Source organism: Carassius gibelio, chromosome B4, assembly GCF_023724105.1.
Source record: "Carassius gibelio isolate Cgi1373 ecotype wild population from Czech Republic chromosome B4, carGib1.2-hapl.c, whole genome shotgun sequence".
NCBI lineage: Eukaryota > Metazoa > Chordata > Actinopteri > Cypriniformes > Cyprinidae > Carassius > Carassius gibelio.
The window spans coordinates 24,397,505-24,414,246 of NC_068399.1; the positions used below are offsets into that span (position 1 = coordinate 24,397,505).

General features: G+C 36.5%; 1 protein-coding gene across 5 annotated transcripts in view; it reads left to right on the forward strand.

The window, feature by feature from the left end:
- LOC127956451 (non-muscle caldesmon-like) overlaps positions 1-16,742 on the forward strand; it is a 45,960-nt gene that overhangs the window by 5,838 nt on the left and 23,380 nt on the right. For 4 of the 5 annotated variants that reach the window (XR_008153567.1, XM_052554351.1, XM_052554353.1 and 1 more), the window contains exon 2: positions 15,524-15,620. Coding sequence is in view for 4 of the 5 variants with exons in the window: in XM_052554351.1 (XP_052410311.1) it covers positions 15,547-15,620 (74 nt within the window). In the remaining variant the exon portion in view is untranslated. Of the gene's footprint in view, positions 1-14,902; positions 15,066-15,523; positions 15,621-16,742 lie in introns of those variants that run through there. The other variant, XM_052554352.1, reaches the window with a different exon arrangement.

Below are 16,742 nucleotides of genomic sequence, written 5' to 3' on the forward strand. Positions count from 1 at the left end.
GGCTAATAAACAGAACTGCTTGCGTCTTGCGGAAGAACATTGTAGCCGGAACTACTTCTCTCTGTTTATGTCTATGAAGAATCACAAAGGTACTGGGTTACTCCGCCGCGGTACCCTCGAAGCAATCTAAAATAGTCTGAATATAAACACTTAGTATAGGTGCACCCTAGTGATTCAGGACAAGCTAAAAACACGGTTTGGAAAATGGATTCATGGTGTACTCGCTTATTATGTTCATTTTTCTACATTTTGAACACAAACAAAGTTACGGACCGCAGCTCTGATTGGTTGTTTTTTACCGGGAGCCGGTATCTGTCTCATATTCTACTGTCAGGACATAATGACAGGTTTAATAAATATGTAAAAAATATTTTTTTACAAAAGTTCCCTACAGCACCTTTAACTCTTTTTTACATACTTGCGCACTCGCCTCCTCTTTCTTTCCACTTCACATGACATTGTGTTCTTCTGAGAGAGCCAATTAGAGCTGATTAATGCCTGAGATCACATTTTTGCAATAGCCAAAAAAACATTGTATGGGTCAAAATTACCGATTTTTCTTTTATGCCAAAAATCATTAGGTTATTAAGTAAAGATCATGTTCCATGAAGATATTTTGTAAATTTCCTACCATAAATATATTGAAACCTAATTTTTGATCAGTAATATGCATTGCTAAGAACTTCATTTGCACAACTTTAATGATGATTTTCTCAGTATTTCGATTTTTTTGCACCCTCAGATTCCAGATTTTCAAATAGTTGTATCTCAGCCAAATATTGTCCTTTCCTAACAACCATACATGAAAACTCATATTTATTCAGCTTTCAGATGATGTATAAATCTCAATTTGGTTTTGTGGTCCATGGTCACGTTTACCTGCACGCGTTGAATGAAATGCATCCTGGCTGCTTTACATAAGCGGAACTACTGTATACATCGCTTTGTGGTAGTGCAACTCAGCTTGAATTTGTAAGTTGAGAAGCACTGTGGAATGAGTTAATTTCTTCATCAGCAGACAGCTGGCACTGTTTCAGATGCAGAAATGCGCTCTCATGGTATGAGTTTTTAATCAGCAATGCTCTGTGTGGAGACAAACTGGCATTCAAGAGACTCTTACCTCATAAGAAATGTGTTATTAATGATTCCCCATTACAATCGCTCCTCATACTATTAATAAACATCTCAGGTCTGGCTTTTTTAAAGCGGATTTTATTACCCTTCAGCTGGAGTCCAAACTAGTGTAGACACTTTCCTGCTGTACTTTGCAGGGCTAGTGATTCTAAGTGAGCAAAAAAACCCCCCCAAAAAAACAGGGAATTTATTTGATACATGTCCCAGTAGTGTGCAGAATGTGTTCAGAATAGACTTAATGTGATTCAAAAAATATACGTTGCATTTATAGTAAGTCATTTGCATTGGTTGTGTAGTGGAAGCACTGTTCCAAGATCTAGTGAACTGCCAACTTCAGTATCAAAGGCTGTTCCAAAAGGTTTGTAATGTTGTTAATATACCACATATTGACCAAATTCAAAGGCAGCATTGCACGTCAAGAAGGCAATCCAAATGTGTCTAGCTTTGTGAACTGGAAATGGACTTCCATAGTGAACATTTAGAAATGTTCACAGATACGTTCGACCATACAGTACATTCAGCTTTTATAATGGATCATTGTGCATAAGCATTTGACAAGATCTCTTCGTGAAAGACCAATGACTGGCAGATCATTGTGCTACTTCTTTTCTCTCCTGTACGGTAGGAAGAATTAAGTGCAAATTAAATTAACTGAAATGTTTAGTATATATATCAGGGGATTATTTTAAGAACTGTTCAATAAAATGCTATTGGCAAACCAAAAATGGTTCTTTATTGTCATTACTGTAAAAAGAAAACCTCTAGGCTCTGTTATAAAAAATCATCAAAGAGAACATGATGAAAAATGTCATTTAATATCAAAAATTGTTGACACAACAGATCTTCTATGCTGTTAGCTTAGCACCATACTGATACAAAACGCAATAACCTTGTGGATTATGAGTTTCAGTTACCATGCTGCCTTAATAGTAAATACCTATATAGACAGTCTACAGCAAGGCATGTTTTGGAACAGGGTCAACAACCAAATTGTGGGAAATTAGCATTCGGTGACGCTGAGGCCAAAACAATAGCAACAGCAAACAGGCCCTTTGTTTATTTCTTCTTGGCCTGATGCAAACAAAATGGGGGATGCAAATTGATAGGGAGTCAGTCGTAATTACAGACTCGTTATTGTTAATCACTGATGCACACAGCATTCAAACATCTCTTTAAAAATGGGTAAAAGCAGTTGTGCGTGTCTCCTTGAGTGATGAAATACTTGAGAGGATTTGATGAATGTGATTGAGGTTGCGTGTGTGTGTCTATAGAAGGCCTGCAGACCTCATTAAGGTTTGCTTTAATGAACCTCTGTAACAAGAACAATGGCCACTTGTTGCAGTCTGTATGATGTGTGTGTATGTGTGTGGCTCTAGCGCCACTCAAGTCTGTGACAGGCGTCTGCGAGACCACCGCAGATAATAACGGCCCTCCATTAGTTCAGGTTAGACTTAATGATGTGGAATTGACTCGGGCGCTTCTGAAACGCAATAGCGAGTCACTCAGGATCTGTGTCAACACAACCAATGTCAGCAGCCTGAATGGGTGCTTGTGTGTGGCACAGGTGTGTAAAAGCAAGGGCCAACGTCGTTTTGGAGTGACTCCAGTGGCGCTTGGGTTTGTGAATTAATCTCATTTCCAGTTTGGCCATTAGCTACCCTTAACCCGGGAACCTGAAACCACCCCATAGCTCCAATATTCAATTATTTACAATTTCATGCTTGCCTGAGATTTGTGTTTTTCTTGTAAATGTAAAGATTATGCAGCAGGAGTCCTTTATACTGAACTCTGAGGTAATGATTTATGCACTTTTTTTCCCTTAAAAGGCTTTGCGGAGTGGAAGGGTACATCGAGTTGAGCTGCATGACGGAGCGCTTGCACTTAAACATTTCTAGTCTTGACTGTGGCAATACTTCACTCGACTAAAATAGAGGAATTTATCATAAAGCTTGCAAAATCATCCAAACCCATGTATATATATTTGACTGTGTGCTTGCTCGAGAAAGAGAGATTTTTCTTGGAACTGGCCCGTTGCAGCCGCAGTGAAAGAACTTTTTTTTTTTAGGTTTTCCTGAACGAGCTGTACAGCCCTGTGGCACTAAACATAGCCACGGTTATTGCCAGACAATGTCTTATACACGGCGACGTGGCCAGTGTGAGTGACACTTGGTGTACGTGTGTGATATACCTGCATCTTTAAAGGTTGAGCTGCTGTCTGTGTGGGCCACACAATCCATGGCCTCTGACAACGCTGGCCTGGAGCCATGCTAATAATAACAGCCAGCAGAAATATGCACAGAAGAGGGGAGATCTGGTAGCGTAGCTGGAACAGAGAGGAGAGGGGCACGGGAAAGGGTTCTACACTCAGGAATGTGTCATCTAAGGAGTCTCAAAGAACAACGGATTTTGCTGTGAACATGCATATCTTTGTAATTATGATATATTGTATATCATTATGTATAAACGTCCTTTAATATTGTGTGTGTGTGTATATATATATATATATATATATATATATATATATATATATATATATATATATATATATATATATATGATAACTAAAAATTGATAGCCTGAATTCACTGTAAGTCGCTTAATGCATAAATTTAAATTTAATTGTATATATGTATATGTATATGTATATGTATATATATATATATATATATATATATATATATATATATATATATATATATATATGCACACACCCATAAATACATACGTATGTACATACATATCTTAAACTTGCATTACTGAAATTTACTTATTACTAAATGTTTTTAAATATTATTGTTAGTATTACTATTATAAAAATGTATATAATATGCATATAATATTGATTTATAATTTGTAATTATAGATTACTACTACTTCATATACAATCTTGGTAGAAAAAAATATTATAAATAAATATGAATTAATTGTATTATTATTATTATTACTTTTATTATTATTTTAGAAAAAAATAGCTTTTAATATTTACTCAATCTTGACGTGCCTTGGCATGCGCTCTGGATGACTATTTGTTAAAACATTTGAGCTTGTGTTCTGCAAGTTTGCTCACAAAATGCAGTTTCTTCTCTCCAACTCCTGAATGATGCATCCTTGAGTAATGCCTTCCAGTGACGTCATCTAGCTCGTGTTATTATAATCTTATTTCTGCTATCTCTCCTGAGGAATGCAACGCCCTTCATTTTTCAGAAATTTCTTGCCAATTAATGGTCTTAAAATCTCGTGCACTGAAGAAGAGTACATTCCATTGTCTGAGTTCTGGCCTATAAAACAGCCACATTGAGGAAGATTAATACTGATGGAATGGAAAACTGGATGGAAAAATGTCACTATCCATGCCGATAACTCCTCGGGGAGTGAATGTTTTCGCACAGTTCAGAGACTTAAGGCATAAACAAAATAACATGACAGAAGCTGGTTTCTGAGGATGGAGGACAAGGGGTGAATGTTGCACACACGCATTGAGTTCACGCTTTATGCTTTAGGTTTGTATTGCTACCATGTAGGGCACAACAGGAAAATATTTCTTGCATACTGATGTTGCCTTAAATCACTGGTGGTTTTACCCATAATTTTTCTTTCAGTCTTGTTGCCATTCTTGTGTGCAGGGTTCCATAGACACACTTTAAAAGATGCATCAGGAACTTCTTAGCTTTATGAGAAATACATTTTTATGTTCCATTAAATGTTCCAGCTGTAATATATACAGGAGAGTGCTGGGTTATGTTAATTGCGAGAGAAAAAGTGAGCAGCTAAATGCAGCCTCTTCCTAATTGAGGCCCTCATGTTAAGTCAAATGTAGTATGTGATTGATATTTAGCAAAGCCTGGTGTTTTTAATACCTCAGACTGGTGTTCAGTAGATGGCCTGGATGCAGAAACAAGCTTTAAAGGATAAGTACACCCAAAATGTAATTATGTGCTGCTCTATGGAAATTAAAGCTAATTGGATCTGTCTAAAATGCACATTTAAAACCACAAAAGTAGTCTGAAGGACTTGTGTGTTGTATTCCAAGTCTTATGAAGCCATACAAAAGATCCAAGTTCCCCTTGTCTGTATCTCTCTCCCAAAAAAAAAAAAAAACGGATGCATCAGGGTTAAAGATAAAATGGGGTTTTCAAGCATGAAAACAATAAAAATGTAATACAGCTTTACATTTGAATATGTACTTTTTGTAATTTTATTAAATTATAAAATGTTATATATAAAATAATATCATAAAATTAAATTTGGGGTTGTTCATGCAACAAGCAGTTATTATATGACTTCAGAAGACTTGCAATGCAACGCACAGGTTGTATGTACTGCTTTTATTATAATTTTATATTTTTGCAGTTATAGCTTGACTGATCCAGTCCCCATTCACTTACATAGAAAATAGCAGTTTCTTCAGAAATTCTCCTTTTGTGTTCCAGAGAAGAAAGCCAAATGGGTTTTAAATGATGATGAGATAAATTTCCTTGCAACAATTTGTCAGTTGTCAACATATGATGTAATGTACATGATCGCTTTTATAAAATGGTATCGTGCATGACATCACACTGAGCTCATCAGATCCAAACCCGGACGAATGAATGCTTAAACACTTAAACCCTGGCAGGCGTCTTCTCACATGCTTTGGTGATCCAAACAGGTCATGAAAAACATTATGTGTCATGATAAAGATGCTAAATGCATTTGGCTTCATTTATTCTGCATCACACTCAGCGTAGACCGTGAAGCACTCATCAAAAGCTCACTGAGATGCATTCTGCTTTGAGGTATTTTCTGTCACGGCCATCTCCGTGGCTAGATATTTGGACAAGAATCTTTTTTCCACTCTGGTCTCTCGCAGTTATGTAAGAAGAGACTAAAAACTAAAACCGCTCAATCTTGGAGAAAAATGCTGGGAGGGAAAAGCTTTTTTCAGTTTTTTTCCTCAGCAAGCCAAGGATAGTGTAGAAGAGGGATTAAAAGTGGTTTGGGACAGCTAGTATGCTAGGTATGTTTTGTTGTGTGATGCTACTCAGACGTCACGTAGCGCTATCATTCGGAGTGCAGATAGAAGTCCCTTCACTCTCTCTCCGTGGTCAGCGAGTTTGAGCATGAGGCTCTATCTGTCTACACAGCATGTGAAACCCTTGGGTTTTTCTTTTTTTGTGCATGTTGCTTACGGGAAAGAGAGCTTTTTTCCTACCATATTTGGTCATGTGGAGCCAAGCCAATAGGCAGCAGACGTTTGATGCCGTACAAGCATCTCAATTTGGCCTTTTTCCTCTTGCTCTTTTGTTTTTTTTTTGAGGAGCTTGCATGCCGACACTGGCTGATAGTGGTGCGATCTTTGGACGTGCATGAGAGGACCATTTAAAATCAGCATTTTAAAATGCATAACATGAAAGCGTCTCTGCACCTGAAATGCATTTTCAGAAGCACAGCTGCTGTTGTGCAGAAATAAATGGCCCTTGGTTTAATTAGTTAATGCCTATGAAAATTGCCCATTCAAAAGCGGAAAGAGAAACATTTTTCCAACATCCTGAACCCATGTGCTCGTTTTTCTCATGTTCAATTCTCTGTGATGGAAAAAAGAAAGTGTACATTTAAGGTGAAAGATTTGGCAAACTAAATGATTTTACATATGCAAATATACATATATTTCTAAAAATATAATAATAAATAATTTGTATATATTAAATATATAAATATGCGTATATGATAATACATTATTTCAGTAATAAATAAAATGCTGTATTTATAAGTAAGAAATTATTATTTTAAACAATATAATAATTTTTATAGAATTTTAAAAGACAGTTTTTTTATTAGGTATATTAATAATAGTCATCATAATCATATAAATACTGTGTGTGTGTGTGTGTGTGTATATATATATATATTATATATATTATATATAAATTATTATTTGTGGGTGAATTTTAAAAGATAGTTTTTTTTTTGTTATTTATGCAAGTAATGTATATTATTACTATTATTAATCATTACTATTTGAACCTAAGTCCAGCAAAAACTGTAAAAATTTTGAAATATGTTTACTATATAAAATAACTGTTTTCTATTTGAATATATTTTAAAATGTAAATTATTCCTTTTGGTTTCATAGCTGAATTTCAGATCATACATCAAAGATTACATTGTTTACTTATTACAACTATTGACATTTACTCTGTATACCAGAGCCTGTAATGGAATAGCATTGTGGGTAATTGAGCAGTTTAAATGTATTTGGTGTTTGTGAGGTAGAGATTCACAGGACATGCAGACGTGTCGGGGAATGCGATCCATTGTCTGGGAATGCAGGAATCTCCTTTTCCAACCTCAAGTGGAAATTCAATGACTGAGGCCTATTTTTGCCCATGCTTGAATTTTTTATCCCCTCCTTCCCATTTTTAAAACCTAAGAGATAATGTACAGTCAGCGAGTCATTATCGCAAAATAAACCCTGATGTGGTGATCAGGTTCCAGACACAAAACCAAAGTGCCTTGCATCACCCTGAAAGGGTTTATTTTGCAATTAATGACTCGCTGACTGTACACTTATCCTGTATGTATAATATTTTACCAGATGCTATCCAAAGCAATTCACTTTTCATTTAATATAAATAGTTTTTTTTTTTTTTTAAATCAAGCTCATGCATGAATTCCCTGGAAATAGAAACCATGACATGCTTGCAGCATTATGCAAAGGCAAAGCTTTTGCATAATTGATGCAAGTGAAGAAATATTCTTAGAGATTCATCTTGAGCAACAAATTCAGTGTCCAAGCCCAGGTTAGGTAGGTAGCGTAACCAACTTTTCTTCTCCTCTTTTCCCACTGACGGTCATGAAAAGCAGTTGCTACTCTTCCTGCCAAAATCTTTACTGGATTTATAGCGGCACATCCTGCTCTTTTTCTCTCTCAATCTTTGTCTCTCTTACTCTTCATTCCTTCTGTTTCTTCTTTAAGGCCCTAGGGTTATAAATGTGCTAATGCATCAGAGAGTCCAAAGCGAGCTTTTGGTTATGTGGAACAGGTCTTCAATAAGCCAAACATTGCCAAAGAGATCAAACCAGCATTTTCGCATAATACAGCTCATTTTCCATCAAGATTACTATTGCTATTGTTGATATTGCAGGACTAGAGCCTTTTTTTACAACTTGGGGTACATTTCAGAAAGATTTTGAAAAAATATGCTGGGAGGGAAAAATATGCTTGAATGAATGGCTTCATCGGTGTGTAAATCTACAGTATACCAGGGATAATTTAAATTTACAGCATTTTGAAGTTGGTTTTGCTCAACCCAAATTGTGTACTGAAATTTGCCACTAGTTAAAACTTACAGTACATTTGTAAGCATGTAACTAAGGGACATTTTATATTGTGACTAACTTGTAATCTAAGAGTGGTGGTTAATTGTTGTTTGAAAATGCTGTTGAATGTATATAAAAAGATTATATGCACTTATAAGACCCCCTCAATCTGACTTCTTTAGTCTAGCTTTAATTAGGGAGGCCATACTCTTAAATCCCCCATAATTTGCCCTATATGTCCAATCTGGATTTGATTTATAAATAAATGTTCCATTATTTCAAAAGAGTATGTATATGAAATGTCAACAGTTAAAGGCAAGCAAACATTTGTATCAAATATTAATGATGCATAATGATATTCAGTATAATAGTCAAAAAAAGCTTTTTTTTTTTTTTTTTTTTTTTGGTTTGCTGTTGATGATGTAAAAAACAAGTCTAGAAACTGCACCAGACCATCTTTTTCCCCTCTAAAATCTCTGAAGCACAGCATGTCGTCTGACCTTCAGCACATGGACACAGCTGTTAATAGGGATTGTTTGTCCATCACATAGTGTTGTGATATTGAACATGAACCAGACCTGGTCTCCTGCCATCGCTGTCCTGACACTGTCCTGAGATCTGCGGTCGTGTGCCGCCCAATCAATCAGCTGGCTTTATGGGACGGCTCCGGCTGGCCTCCAGTCACTTTTATTGGTGCTCTCAATTTCCTGCGCATCTCACCGAGCACACGCTCCCATAGTTCAGCACTAGGTCTGTAGGTTTGTCATCACAAATGCAGACAGACAGTTAGAGGAGCAGTGTGGATTTCATTCTCCTGGCTCGGGTTTGAGACCGTTCTTGATCTCTTTATTTCTCCTGGTTTGTTGAGTGAACACAGAGGATTGAAGGGGAATTCGATTCTCTATTCTCTTGACTCTCTTGATTTGTTCCTATCCATTCAGTGACTGGGATGTTTGAATTTCTGAAGATGTGAATTTATTTGAAGGGCATGAAGGTTTATTGAAGGTTAAATTCAACTTAAAATCCCAAATGCAGTTAATTTACCACAGGAAGCAGGGTTTCTGTGAGTCTTGCCACAAATTAAGGCCTTAAAGAGGTCTTAAATTCATAAAGCCGTGGCATTAGTATTTTTTGTCTTGTTTTTCAAAACAATTATCTAAACATCCTTAAATCAAGGTGTGTTTACTGGAGATTAGGGCTGCACAATTAATCAAATTTCTAATCGTGATTAGATAATTATGGATGCCACAATTACGTAATTGTTTAGTTTAAGTATAACATTATAATTAATAACATTCATATTTTTACTTTTTCATAATTTAAAGAAGAAACCAATCCGATGTATATAAAAATACAGCATGCAGTTCCACCAAACAGTGGTATAAACATCATTCAATGTAAATTATGTTCATCATTATTAATAATCGCAATTACAGTTTCAATGGAATAGCCCTACTGGAGATGCAAAATGAAGATATCAAGTCTTGTTTTCTGGAAACTGAACAAACTGAAGTGAGTTTATGCAATAGGGAAATTTAGGGAAAACTGCTTTTCTTTTAAAATAATTAGATTTTGAGCCCTCACTTCATTTTGATTCACTTCTTATCTTTTGCCATTTTGTTTCAAAATTTATTTTGAATATTTAGAAATTTGCATTGGACAACACAAAAACACTGATGAAGAAACTTCACTTTCTTGCAGTGTGATCAGAAGGTACAGTTAAACATATTCCCATATTATAGATAAGATTTTAATTTATTTTTTTGCACAAATTAAAAAGTAATGGAAATCTGTTGAAAGTTGTATTTTTAAACTGTGTCTAATGACACTCTTTCTGCTATCTTGACATTCACTTTCGGAAACCATATTGACATATTGTGATCCCTTTGATGTACTTTTTTTTTAATTAACTAATAACTATCAGCTGACTATCACAATCATCTTGATAGACTTTACAGATCTAATGATACATCAAATGGTAAATACACTTCATATGATCATGAATTAAAACTAAGGTAATTCACAGTATACATTTAAAAAAACATCTGTGTTGGTTCAATTTAAAATCTTGTTCAAATGATGTGTTTTAATACTGTTTGTGTGGAAATCAGCTAAAACATTTCCAGGAATACAATCGGATTAATAAATTTTTTTTTAGTATAGTATAAAAGGTTCTGATTGAAGTTGTAGAGCATCTGTCAGTGAATCCAGGTCGAAATGCTGACTGTGCATATCTGGCATACCTGCAGTGTCTTTAATGAGGTGTGTGTGTCTGAGGCTCTGATAGGCCGCTGACGCTGCTGATTTCTGGGATACCTGGCTGCAGAAGCACGACTTTCCCACTTTTTTAAAGCCTGAGAACATTTCCACTGTGATTTCTTCTGCCTTAGCATTACATTTTGCTAGAAATGTTGCTGCAATGCAAATTGAGTCATAATTCATGTTACGGCATGTAAAGTTTTTCTTTGCATCACAATCCAAAAATTGCATTTTCTCACACATTTCACTTGGAAACAAATTACATTACAGAATGGGTTATGAAAGCCATGTTGATGTTGAAATGAATTTGGAATTGTCCCATGTGTTTGTTTACTTTGGCTGCATGGTATAAACATTGTGAACTAAAAGTGCAGTCAGTAGAAGTGCACTTCATGACATTTTGATGGTTACACATAGATTTACTTTACTTCTTCCTGTAGGGAAAAGGCCATTTTATCTGGTACTTAATACCACGTTGTTTCATGGTGAAATATACACCATATTACAGTAAAATGCTTTTTAATGCAACATGTCTGCGCAGTTCCTCCATTTGTTAAAATCTTGGCCAGAGAAGACTGAATCTGAATCGTCCTCCTACACCACACTCCCGCTGCGGCCGCGGAGAGTGTGTTAGCATAAACTCTGATAGCGAAGCCAGTCTATGTTAATGGACCTATATTGAGAGACATGCAAATAAGGGCGATGGTTTATGTTGGCAACACTCCGCTTTCTTCTTGAGCAGTAAATTAAGTCTCTCTCAAGTTGTCCAGAGTGGCTGGGGTCCAAAAGACGGTGGGTGGTAGATCCAAACATTTAGTTATTTAATCCTTCTGGCAGCCAGGTTGTGGATCACATCAGCTTTGGCTCTGGTTATAAAGAACACTCTTTACCTCAACATTTATCTCAGCGAACTACGAGCATCTTGCTAATGGTAGATTGTTCAGGTTAAGTGTGTTGACGTTAATGAGTTTGTAATTATTTTTTATTGCAAAGCGGGTACAAGAAATTGCCTGCGGTCAGAGGTGGGTTACATTTCAGACTGTGAAAACTGGTATGTTACACAAAACATTAATGATTCACCAACACACATTATTCCATTTGATATAGTTTAGTGTTGTATATTATATAAGTAATAATATTTATAACATTAAAGGGGTCATATGATGCAATTTTAAGCTCTCCACGCCCTCTTAAAATGCCTCGTTTAAACACGCCCCCACATGTCTACGTCACGATGTGGGAAAATTTGCATAACGCCACCCAAATGTTCACGCCAGGAAAGAAGGCATAACTTTGTTCCAGAGCAGTTTAACCCAAAGCATTAGATGTGTGCAAAATATTTTACAGAGGACTGTTTCTTGAACGTACAGTGCTGGCCGTTCTGACTCACTGTCTATAAGTACGTTTACATATGTAAAGGATTTGCCACTGATGATTCAAACATGGGTTTTGAGTTGGTAGAGCTTGTTGTTTGTTGCTTGTTGTTTGTCGTTTATCTGATCATAAATGCAGACATGGTTTTATGTTTATGTGGTGCAATGCAATGCAACATGTAAAAAGACAGTATAAGTCATTATAATCACTAATTATGTACCCACTGGATGCAACAAATGGCTCATTTGTAAAGGATTTTATTGGTTTTGTCTTGTCTCGCCCTGGTCTGACCGGGACACGCATCACGGTATGGCAAGGGGCATAACATTTCCGTCACACACTTGAGGCATTCAGCCAATCACAACACACTGGATAGCGAATAGGCCTGTCAGAGCACACCTCTTTTCAGAACGATGAGCTTGGTAAAAAACTGTTTTTCAGAAAGGTAGGGCATAGAGGGGAAACAATAATGTACAGCATGTGGAAAATAAAGTTTTTTTAATTTCATTACACCAAACACACAAAATAATGTTTTTTTTATCTGCCCTTTAATTGACCCCTTTAATGATTTAACATTATTGTAAAAAGTAAAAAAAAAAATGTTTGAAAATATGTGCCTTAACAAAAATAGTTTTACATTTTATACATTTTCATTTTTAGTTTGATTTAGTTTAGTTCAGTATTGTCTATTACTTTATTATAATATTATTACTGTATTATGTGTGTGTGTGTATATATATATATATATATATATATATATATATATATATAAAATTGAATAACCTGTTTTATTTAGAAAAACAGAAGTAAAATGGGTTACATGCATGTGTTTCATGTTGCCATCTTAAATTTCAAGCACCACTTGAGCAAAATCCCAAGTAAAATAGACTACAATTTTCCATTTGTCATCCTTTTTAGTTTTTCTTCATCAGCTGCTCCCTTTTCCCTACAGAATTTAAAGTGAGCCAACTCTGAATCGTTCATGTGGTTTGGCACAGGCGTCCGTGTGTACATTCACGACATAGAGAACATCACAGACAGAGGCTCTAAGACTGCATTCCCATGGGTCATTGCAGTGATGAGGTTTGATGAAGGGTTAAGCACCGTACTTACGAGGAACATAGTAATTTAGCAGGTAAATGTGTTATTACAGCCATTACAGCGCGTGCTCTCTAAACAGGAGGCGTCTCCCTGCTCGCCGGGGGGAGCCAGACCCCCGTTATGAAACACTGAAGAGGGAAAAAGTGTAGCGATGTGAATCTAGGCACACGGGTGGTCCACGAGAGGAAGAGACAAATCCATTTCTACATTCTTTCTCAGAAAACAAGGCCTTATTGTCAGATACCACTTCAGCGTGCGGCGCTCGCACACACCAGCACAGCAACACATACACAACCTGAATTTTCAATCATAAATGTAGCATGTGAGGTCAGCGCTGATTCAATTTGAGTTGATCGTACACCGTTGTGACAGTTTTATTGAGCTGAGTCAGTGCTGTTTGCTCTTGGGCTCCGATATGAAGAGCAGCCATGCTCCTGCAAACAGAAGATCCAGCTAAAGATAGACCGCATTCCTGCGGTTTGTGAATGCGGGCGCAGCGGTTCTGCCTGATAAGGAAGATCGGCTCGATCTCGCGCTCGCCGTTTCTCGCTTACATTCCTTGCGTCCCCTCTCCCGCTGCTGTTTTTGTTTTTGTCCGTTTCTCTCTCTGTCTCTCAGAGTTATGTGAATATGGAGGAGGGGTTTAGGAGGAGAAGTGTTTCCTGTTCTCTTGTATCTGAGACCCTCTTTCTCTCTCCATTCTTGCACACTTTGTGTGTTAGGGAACCAACAAAAAGTGACATTGTTAACTTGTTCAGTAGTGGGACAGTAGCTAAGCTGTGTGTTGGTTTTCCCAACCACAAGCCACTTTTTCCCACAAGAAAAATGCAAAACTGTTGGTTTTGTCACATAGTGCAACCAAGTTAGCTGAGGAAATGTCATTGTGTTGTTCAAGTAGCATTTCAGCTGTTTCAATCATGGAAATTAAGTAATATTTTATTATATATATATCATTTATTTTTTTATGTGTGTAATCATGTTTTTGCATTTAAATTTATCTGTCGTAGTTTGATGCTGTCACCTTAATATTCCCAATTGATTGATTGATTTTATTTTATTTATTATGTGCCAGATGAATTATAGCATTTTGATGAGAATAAAAAATCTAATTCCATTTATCTATTAGAGTTTTGTTAACATGATTTAGAATTTTATATATTTAATATTTTTTGTTTGTTTTGACCTTATTTAATTCAAATAAAATATAGAAGAATATGTCAGTTCTATGACATCACTGCAAAAAAAACCTTGTTTTGGAACCTATATATCTAAGAGTGTATTTATTTTCTGTAATACTTGCCCCTTTACTTTGCTTTAATGTAGCTAGATGTAGTTAACTACAGTTTTTTAAAACCTATACTTTCAAACAAGTATCAAGCAAGAAGTCTCCCGAAATTTTGTTTTTCCTGTTTTCTGCAAGCGAATTCTAACCAAACAGCAACAGTTGCATGATCACAAAAGAGAAGGAGGGAACGAGCAAAAAAAAAAAAAATGTGTGCGTATATATATATATATAGGAATGGAATGGAATGGGCAATAATTGGGAGTCAGGAAGGGAAAGAGAGAGAGAGAGGGACGGTGTCTGAACAGGATAGAGAGAGAGAGAGAGAGAGAGAGAGAGAAAGGAAAAGGGGGAGAGAGGGAGGAGGCAGACCCATCGGCCGTGATTGAGAGTTGCACCATAATGGGAGGGAGAAAAATAGAGGAAAGTAGGGAGGGTGAAAAAATGGGAAAGGAAGAGGCCGGCTTTGGCCCTCTCTGGTAGCTCCAGCTGCAACGAGAGAAAGAAAAGTGTCTGAAATACTCTTTGTGCTGGAGCGCTATTGAGACCAGAGAACGAATTTCTGCTATGTTTTGAAAGCTAAAAGGTTCCAGAGGTTATCATCACTGAAGTGAAGGTAGGCCGGACTGGAAATGGCCCGTCTGAAGCATCACAGCGCTGAGATTAATGACAACAGCTCTGTATCTCCTGGGTGGGCTCGGTTCCTCCGCAGCATATTTAGTCAGAGTCTTTCTGCTTGACTGAGTGGACATCCTGTGCTTACATCCTTTCCTCACCCATTCTTTCTCCCTCTATCTTTTTTTTCTTTCTTCATTCTTCTCCCTCGCTCCCCCACAATTTCCATTTTAAGTGGTATTATGAAAACAAACTTGTGATCTGTTTGATGTCGGGCTGAGAAAAGATCGACTGTAAATGTCTTGCATATGGGAATGCCTGATTTTTGTGTAAAGGTTAACCAAATACTTTGCAGCAGCTGTGGAATCCAGACCATATTCAGTAACGGAGGGGATTGTGTGCGTTTCTATAAGGTTCATGCGTGAGACTAAAGGACACACATGTTCTGTTGTTTTCCAGGGTCACGCTCTCAGGATTGAAGCATGGATGATGATTTTGAGCGGCGCAGGGAACTCAGGAGACAGAAGCGGGAGGAGATGCGTCTGGAAGCTGAGAGGTAACTTGGGCGTCTTTCTTGCAAACTCTTCAGCCGTTTTGCACCGTAAACCTAGGGCTGTTATTGGGGTGAGATCATCAGATTCATTGTTCACAGCTTGCAAATTGTCCGTTACTGTTTGGCCAAATAAGTCTTTGTGCAATAGTGCAAGATTTAAACATGCTTTTTGATGTTTTTTTAACATTTCTACTTCTACTTTATTTTTTATACATCAGATGGTATTAAAGAAGGCAGTTGTGAATCATCATATACTTACCCTTAGTTCGTTCCTATATGATTTTCTTACAAAATAACAAGGATGTTGACTTTTTTTCTATGTTCTGCAAGCAAACAGTGACCAAGAGGGGAAAAAAAACTATGTAAAAGTGGCCAGTTTAGCAATATTCACTGTGTTCAGGGTACATGAACTTGAAGTTTTTTTGCATGGATTATCTTTTTTATCTTCTGCAGTTCTTCAGTTTGATATCAGTTTTGGTATCATGGGATCAGATTAGGTTACCTTTAATATAATGACATCTGAATGAGTAATGGTGGGAGGGAAGATTTTCAGTTTATAACCAGTGTTGGGGAAAGTTGCTTTTAAAAATGTCTTTCAAAACTAATTGTTACTTAGAGAAAGTAATGCATTATATTACTTTTGCATTACTTTTTGTTACCTGAACTGGGTTTGCTTATTTGTTTTTTAATAACAAATAACCCAAAAGTTATATTTTTGGCAACTCTAAAGGCCATTTTACACCAAAAATGAAGTTAATATGCCTCTGCATGAAGAAAGTGCATCTGCACCACACACTGAGGATTATGCTGTTTTTTTTGGTCATTTTTGACAGCATTCATCCCAGTTGATTGTCATTTGTGCAAAACAGAGCATCCTGAACATCTAGACTTCACAGAATTTGAACCAATTTACAGTCATTTAAGATTCATAAATATGATGTGTTTCCAGCATTCTTAAATCCTAACTTTTTAACTTTTGTCCAGTTAGCTTCCTACCCATCTAAAGAGATAATGAATGGTTCTCTTTGTGGATAAATAAGAAGAAAAATTTGCCTGCTGTTTTTTGAGTCAGAGGTGAAAACAGAAATGGCTGTTTTAATGTTTTTGCGGTCTGAAGCTTGTACT